At 46.8% G+C, this 8,318-nt stretch overlaps 2 protein-coding genes across 2 annotated transcripts in view; one reads left to right on the top strand and one right to left on the bottom strand.

The window, feature by feature from the left end:
- Positions 1-725: 725 nt before the first annotated feature.
- Positions 726-3,643, bottom strand: pnrc1 (proline-rich nuclear receptor coactivator 1). Its single transcript, XM_028953015.1, has 2 exons — positions 3,067-3,643; positions 726-2,301 (listed from the first exon to the last, which is right to left on the bottom strand). The coding sequence occupies exons 1-2, from the start codon at positions 3,367-3,369 to the stop codon at positions 1,837-1,839; spliced, it is 768 nt and encodes a 255-aa protein (XP_028808848.1). The 5' UTR covers positions 3,370-3,643; the 3' UTR covers positions 726-1,836.
- A 555-nt stretch (positions 3,644-4,198) lies between these two features.
- rngtt (RNA guanylyltransferase and 5'-phosphatase) overlaps positions 4,199-8,318 on the top strand; it is a 67,587-nt gene continuing 63,467 nt past the window's right edge. The window contains exons 1-4 of the mRNA XM_028953014.1: positions 4,199-5,121; positions 5,702-5,811; positions 6,112-6,215; positions 6,519-6,607. Of these exons, the coding sequence (XP_028808847.1) occupies positions 5,058-5,121; positions 5,702-5,811; positions 6,112-6,215; positions 6,519-6,607 (367 nt within the window). The 5' untranslated portion in view covers positions 4,199-5,057. The remainder of the gene's footprint in view (positions 5,122-5,701; positions 5,812-6,111; positions 6,216-6,518; positions 6,608-8,318) is intronic.

Genomic DNA, 8,318 nt, shown 5'->3' with positions numbered 1-8,318 from the left:
ACCATTTATAGGACGCCCTTATCCAGAGCGACTTACAATCAGTAGTTACAAGGAGCAACTTAGGGTTTAATGTCTTGCTCAGGGACACAATGGTGTATGTATATATATATATATATATATATATATATATATATATATATATATATATATATATATAAAAAGTATATATTTTACTAATACAGAAGTCTGTATTGAGGAGAGTAGGAGCAGCTTTTTGTCCCCTTACTTCAATATAAAAATAAAATCTCTTTTGAATATTTTTTCTTCATAGGATGTATCTAGTAAAATGGGGCTCAGCAGAAGAGGGGAAAACTAGGCTCATTGTAGAATACACAGCATACATCATACAAGGCCCTGGTGTTACGAAATCCATTGTGCAACAAGGTCGTGGTCGTAAATATTCATGAATCTGGCCGAAACAGCAGCTATGATGAACAGAAAAGAAGATGACTAACGCTTGTTATCTCTCTCCACCTTCCCACGCTGTCAGATGCCCATATGCTGCAGTTCAATCTTAAATCATTTAAAATCATGGTTAGAAAAGTGGTTTAAAGATTAAACCTACAGCATTATACTGTTATCTTGTCTATTTCACTCAAACACGACGCAGGCAGAAAGTCAAATTCCCCCAAACCAATCACACCGAACTGAACGTGGAGCGTTCCTCTAGTCATTTTAGACCTTTAAACACCAATCTAAATAATAATAATAGGAACTGGCCTGGGTTCATACAGAAAAAAATACTATATATTAACTAAATCATTCTAAAATATGTCCATATGCACACAAGTTGGTTAGCAGATTTATTGAGAAATAATGAGGATGCCAGCTGAGTTCAGTGAAGTTCCCTCGACTTATAGACTTATCGGGATACGGACCCTATGTTCATAGATTTATTTTCTTATTGTTAAAGTGTTCTATATGTATCTATATGTAATAGCGGCCCAAAACTAATTAAAAACTAATTTTTTAACTGTAAATAAATAAAACAAGACATAGGGGAATGCAAATTTCTTTATTTCAATTTGTTCTTTTTTTTTTAACATTAAAAAATAAAAATATTTTACGTTCCTTATGCCGATTGTTCAAATTTTAGGTTCAGGAAATACTCGATGAGTTCAATAGAGTTGTTAAAATAATGTCATTCAATTATGTGAAAAAACAGAAAAATTATTTTTTTTTGCTCTGTCAAAAAGACAAAAGAACTCGTAGCTGCCTTGCTGTCGAAGTGCAAATGCGAACTGCCCACGGCTTACTTTTGGGCAAACAGCATTCTCAGGATTTCTCAACACTGGTGAGCGAAGGACAAATTACATGATTGTAAAAGCAAAACCAGAAAATCATCAGTGCTTAACAGAAAAATAGTCATTGTTGTTTGCCAGCAGGCAGCGCAAACCCGCTCTCTTAAAGTGACTTCAGACATTCAGAGTCCGACAGTCAATTGTTAATGTCAAGCATTAACACGCCACGCCTTTTAACGCACTGTGTGCAAATCTGCATGAACGCTTCTTACATGCAGCGCATCCCGCAGGTGATTCGTGGAACACGTATGTAGCACGCCTGATCGTGATGCACGTCTGTTTTTTTTCCTTTCTAAACCCCAGTAACAAAACTATAATTTACTTTAAAATAACACGAAAAAAAATATACACATATATTACATGTCTGCTTTCGTACAAGCATTTACACGATCTCATTGCACGTAAATCCATCGAACACAAGGCAGCGCCACACACCATCGCAAGACATCCGTCGCATCCTTAAAATTTGAGGAGTCCAATCGCAACAAAATTCGACGTCCAGACACGACCAAGACCAATCGTTCAGAAGTAACGGTCATGGCCCAACTTGTACGTTCAGCAGAGTCTTAAGGTGCACGGTCATCTGCACCCTGCTGTCGCCCGAATGCTCGGGGACGCTCTCTCCCACCCAGTGGCTGGGCGGTTTGGGGAGGACGCTGGGCGACGGAGGCTCGCTGAACTTGGCACCGGCGTATGCCCTTTCTGCTTCTATGAGGCAGTCCGAGGGCTCAGGTCGGCAGGCACTCACGGCCACGGCATGGTCTGCAGGGCCGGCGGGCTTTTTAACCTCCTTGCGGCCCGGTTGTGCGGGAGTAGAGGGCTTCTGGACGCGTCGGTTGTCGCGTTGCCTTGTGGGTGCCGCTGTGCCGTCTGCACTGCCATGCTTGTTCCTCTGGCTCTCGCTGCAAGTCGAGTTTGGGGCACTCTGCTCATGTCTGCTGTGGACGGCCAATCCGCTTGGCTGAAAGATGCGCTCGGCTCGTCCTGCTTTGGATCTCAACTGCGGAGAAGAAATAAAAAGTAGTTATCAGTCATGCAACAAATGCGTAAACCAGGGGTGTCAAACACACAAACTACAGATCCCATAATGCAGTGCTTCAGTTGCCTGTGTACACGGCCAAAACGGTGTGCGAGCTCTGAGCTCAGTTTGTCAGTAAAGCGCGCACTGCATTATGGGATCTGTAGTTTTTTTTAATAGCTAGTCCATAAAGCCGCGCCATAACAATACATCTATATAAAGTGATCTCGCGGGATGTGGGCAGAGGGCCGCGAGTGTGACATGTGACGTAAAAGTAAACAAAAAAGGAGGTCTGGAGTGTAGAGACAGCAAAAGCATAGGACGCGTATGGGCGACATGCTCAACGTCTCCCTCTGCACGTCCACGCAGCATTTCCCCGAGCCTACGTCACAAACCACGCCCACTTACATTAGTGTTGCTGCATGGTTGCCATATCCGGCTTTTTCGCCCCAGTTTTCCATAAACTCGTATATTTAAACTGTTACTACTACGACTTTCTCCGGTTAATGTCAAAACAAGGAGCAAGCTTGAGTTTGAGGGAAAACAGATCCTTTAAAAATGAACGACGCCACGAGATTAATTGGTCGACTGCGCGCTTATTGCGTTTCATATCAGATCTGGCAACCAACAAGGAATCGAAAAACTTCAGACCGTAAACACGACTCCACCTCGCATTAGAACAATAATAACAAATGAGCGGTGATTAAAAACCAGACAAGTGTTACACGTAAAAAAAAAGCGACGTACGTCTTTCTTGGTGCCCGTTTTCACCGCAGAAACTACGTTGCCGCCACCGCCGTTGTTGTTGTTGTTGCTGCTGAGCTCCGCCAGCCGCGCCGCGTTGTTTTTCAGGTGACCCGAATGCTTCTGGTTCTGCCGGGGCTTGCCGTGCAGCTTCTTGAGCAGCGCCTGCCGCTTTTTGTCCAGGTGCGGCGCGGAAGTCGCGGGCTCGTCGTTCTCGACGTCGTCGAGGCTCGGCTGGACGCGCTGCCCCGGAGACCTGCCGGGCATGGTTTTAAACTCGCCAGGAGCGAGCAGGTGAGGCGGCATGGACGGGCCGCTGCGACGCGCCCGGCTGCTTCCCACCGAGTCGAGCTGCTTCCGAACTCGCCGATGTGTCGAACCCGGGAATTGGCGTGAAGATGGCGCGCGGGGGGGGCGGGGCACTTCCGGATTACAGGCGGGTGGTGGCCACGCCCAGCGGGCGCACAGCGGCAACGCAAACTCCTAAATCGAAACGCGGATCCGTCGCAGCCGCAGAGAGCATCAGCGCGACTCTTTAGTTTATAATCGAGGCCAAGAACCCACGAGCGGTCGCCTATTAAAGGGCAGGTTGGCGACCGAGGTCGTCGGGCCTCTCGGCCAATCAGAGAGCGCTGGATGCTGGCGCCACGCCCACGACGTGACGTGCGTCACTACATTCTTTCCCTCAGGTACTTTCCAGCCGTCTCGTAGTTTCTCTCGTTTCTTTGGCGGAGACGAATAACGTCGAAACTTGACGTTCCCGGACATGTCCCCTGTCGTGCAAGCAGCATGTTTCTCCACCTTCACACACGCAGAGGGGGAAATAAATAAAAACGTTTCGCAATTCTGGCAGAGGTGCATGTTGCAATCGTTTGCCGGCGGGGTTCATAACTACTGTCGTGCCGATATGACACTAAACAACTTGGTTTGAAACGTCGAAACAGAAACCTCCAATGACGTCATGACGCTATTCGTACGCTGAACGTACACTACAGGAGCAATTTAGTACATGTTGCACTGCTGTCTCGAAACTACGAAAATATTTAGCTACTGTCATGCGACGGACACTGAAACGTGGTAGAGTCACATTTAAAGGGGCATTCTAATAAACATAATGTAATTAAATACTGATGAGAGCCCTAGGAAACATTGTGCATGTGCATTAAAAGAGCAGTATCAGGATCACCTCCACAGTCCATTATGCTAAACATATCAGAAATATGCGTTAATTCGCGTTAAATTTTATATCAGGCAATTACAGAGTAGCACAGTTTCAATTCATATTATAGCTGTTTTCTTCCCGATTATTTTATTTGACTTTATTCTGTTTTATTTACTGACCACTCAGACTTATATTTGAGACTTTTATTTTTTTATTGAAGTTATCTAAGTTTCTGTTTTTATATTATTCTGCTGTCGCCCTGTGTCTGTGTGATGTATCAGTCGAAAAAACAAACAAGTAATTTTTTCCGATCCTGGCAACGCCGAACGCAACAGCGATTGCGTGCAGTAAATGGGGACTTTTAATTTGAAAAAACGCGCCGCCACGCACCGCGCGTTTACGCGCACCGACACCGACCCGCCGGACCGTCCGTGTTCGTACAAGCATCGCGGAAAAAAAATCCGCGCTTCGAATCAAGCGAAAGCGAACGGCGAGCCTCCCGCGCCATAAACAACGCGGTGCACCCTGGGTAAGAGCCGTGACGAAGTTCCTTAATGGCCGCCGCGAGTGGCTCCTGGAGCAGCACGTCCGCGTCGTTCCTGCGGCTTTCAGAGCGTCGCCGAGCCGCGCCGTGAGCCAGGAGCGGACCGCGTTGCGAGCTCCCGTTCACCAGCCGACGGCGGAATGCCGCGCGGCGGCCGCATGTAACCGGGCCTTGCGGCTGCAGGTTGCGGCGTAGCCGCGTTGCTGTGCTAGTCCGCCTGGCGGGCCCGTCTTCGCCCGCCCACAACGTTCCGGGGACCGGACAGAAGTCTCCTGAGACAAGGCCGCGATGTCGCGCAAGGGGCCGCCACCGCGGTGGCAAAACTGTCCGAGGAGGGGACAGCCCGTGGCAGGTAAGCTCGCCCCGGTTAGCATTACATGCTATGCGCTAAATACATGCTAATGCTAACGTGACGTTTCGGACCTCCCCTGACGAGCCGACTTAGAAGCCCGGACGGAACCTATTTTGTCCCCCAACTTGACGTGAAATTCTACATAGATGTTTGTTTTTCGTCTTAAATGTTTAAAAAAATGTTCGCCGTTTAATTACGTTGATTTTTAAAAGTTTTGAACTTCGGTTACAGTGTTCGTGGATTATTAAGTGTTTCTGTAGAAGTAACCGTGTTTATATGTTCATTCCGCCAAGTGATTGTAAATGAGGCGACGTCGGCGTGATTTTAACGGTGTCGCAGGTGTCCCCACGGTGATGGTTAAAGACAGAGGACATATTTCATTGCGTCATCACGTGCTGTGCTGTGTTTCACAATGACAATAACTTCACTTTCACTAAAGGTGCAAGTGTCCCTCGGCCACCACCAAATTGGGGGAAAATCTGTGTCGGAGGTCGTCCCTGCCGTGTCGCGGCCCTTCATGAATGTTGATCATTCGGGGTTCCTCAACTGTATGGGACATCACACGTTTGTTTGTGTCCAGGGAAATTCCTGCCCATGAAGACCATGTTGGGTCACAAATATGACGACCAAGTGCCAGAAGAGAACCGGTTTCTCCCAAGCATGTTGTCCAACTACCTTAAGAGTCTACAGGTACTTTTTTTTTTTTTTTTTTTTTTCTTTCACCGTCCATTTCAGAATACAACCAAGATTTTGCTTTTGGGTTTTGCGGTGTGTCTGTTAAGTGTGGCGGCCTCGTAACCGATGGGTTCGGGTTCGAATCCTGAACCGCCGAAGTGCCTCTGAGGTCCCCTTGACCAAGGTCCCCACGCATAGTGCCCTCTGATTTCCAAGATACGGAATCGCGGGATCCGGTATAAAACGTGGGATTGTGTGTAACCGCGTGCTGTGCATCGCAATGGCAAAAAGGGATCACTTTCATTTCTTCCTCAGGTGAAAATGGGCTTGCTTATTGATCTTACCAACACCTCCAGATTTTATGACCAGAATGACATTGAAAAGGAGGGGATAAATTATGTCAAACTGCCATGCAAAGGGTAAGATTTTACACTTCTTAAAGGTGGGGATGTTAAAAACAGCCCTGCACAAAACATTGATCAAATGTTGGCTTTTGTAAAGAGTTTATTGCAGAATTTCTTTTTCACAAAAGAATGACATGATGTGTGTAGAGAAAGAGACTGAGCAGCAATACATCGTTGTTCTCCATCTGTAGACTTTTACTTGCAGGAGATCAGGCGACACGCAGCCCTTCTATCAACATCTATATTATTACATTACTGTTGCACTGACTGATGTATATCTTCTTCTGTGATTTTTAATGAGCTGTTTCCCTCTCGCAGCCATGCTGAATGTCCTTCTGCTGAGACTACACGCATGTTTATCAGACTGTGTGCAAATTTTATCGAAAAATGTCCCCAGGAGCTTATAGGTAAGACACTCCCAAAATATTTTCCCCATAATCATTGAAGCCTACATGTTTGCATTACTTGCATTGTAAATGTCAATACTTTGTCTTGTCTTGTTTGAAATATCCATGACATTTACAGCATTTATCAGACACCCTTATCCAGAGAGACTTACAACCAGTAGTTACAGGGACAGTCCCCCCTGGAGACACTCAGGGTTAAGTGTCCTGCTCAGGGACACAATGGTAGTAAGTGGGATTTGAACCTGGGTCTTCTGGTTCATAGGCGAGTGTGTTACCCACTAGGCTTCTACCATTCATCCATTATACCCGCTTACAAGCATCTTACATGATGTCCTGTTTGTCCTTGTTCAGTGTACAGAAAGTTTTACAGCCTGTACAGTGTTTTAGTTAGTATAGTTTAGTTTAGCGTTTATATACGTGTGTGTGTGTATATATTATATATATGTTTTTTTTTTCTTTTTAAGATTGCACTGTAAGGGTCTGTGTGGAAAAAGTATTTCAATACATCTTTATACCGCGTATACTGTTGTACTGCAATGAACCTCTCTTGAACCTTGAATCTTCTGTACCAGATGTGGTAGGCATCGTAATGTGTGTTTATAACTGTTGCACTCTAGGGGGAGCCACATATTAGTTCTTATTCTTTTTTCAGTCTTTTCATGCGCCACTGTGCAATAATAACATGGTAGCAAGTCTGAATGTATTAATACTTATTGCCAGTGCACTGGTTTATGAGTTTATTTATTTAGATCTATTGGTTAGGGACTTTTCTGCGTTGTGAGACTTTGCTCGGTGAAGGACCAGCCTTCATCTCCTTTTACTGAAACGGTGGTGGCGTAGCAGGTTAGGAAGTGGACCCCGAACCGCCAAGGTGCCGCTGAGCAAAGTACACCCTGCTCCCCGGGCTCCTTTCATGACTGCCCACTGGGTGATGGTTAAATGCAGAGGCCCTGTGTCCTTGTGTCACCGTGTGCTAGGCTCCACTTTGATTTAAGGGTGGTGGGTAACACACTCGCCCATGAACCCGAAGACCCGGGTTCAAGTCCCACTTACTACCATTGTGTCCCTGAGCTAGATACTGAACCCTAAATTGCTTTTGTACCTTTTTTTTTCTGTATTTCTGCGCTGCAGACACTAGGGGGCCCTCTTTCTCTCTCATTTTGGTGCCTTTGGTCCACTCGGCCACCCTTTGCTCCCAGTAGGCCCATGGCCACAGAGTGGCTATACAAAATTCATTGCTGCTGCCGGCCACTAGTCCATTAGTTTGTCCGTCAAAACAAAGGGGCAGTTGGAGACTCGCTTAATCACAAAAAGAGCCGCGATATCGGAACGTCTCTCGTCACCGTTGTACCCAGACGTGTCTTTATGTCTGCAAAAGGAGCAGAGGTTGCGCTCTGCTCGACCAGTCATGGTCCTGAGCAGCAGGGTGATAATGACACGTCACCAGAAGGTGAAGCAGCGTCCCGGTGGCGTGCCGGGACGAACAAAGGCACTGGAGACGGATTCATACCTGCTCTGCGCCGCGTCGGCGCTGGAACATGAAAATTTAATGAAGAGCCGACGGAGTGCGTGTACACCCCGCAGCAAGGGGAGGTGGAGGGCACGGGCTTTATTAATGCGCAGCGCGTCGCTGTCGCCCAACGAATCGACGGGAGGGTCTCCCGGCGCACAGCAACAGGCGTTTGTGGCGAGGACGAGCCTCGAAGACGCG

The sequence above is a fragment of the Denticeps clupeoides genome, chromosome 14 (assembly GCF_900700375.1).
Source record: "Denticeps clupeoides chromosome 14, fDenClu1.1, whole genome shotgun sequence".
Taxonomy (NCBI): Eukaryota; Metazoa; Chordata; class Actinopteri; order Clupeiformes; family Denticipitidae; genus Denticeps; species Denticeps clupeoides.
Note: the sequence above shows the minus strand (reverse complement) of the source record. Positions and strands in the feature narration are given on the sequence as shown.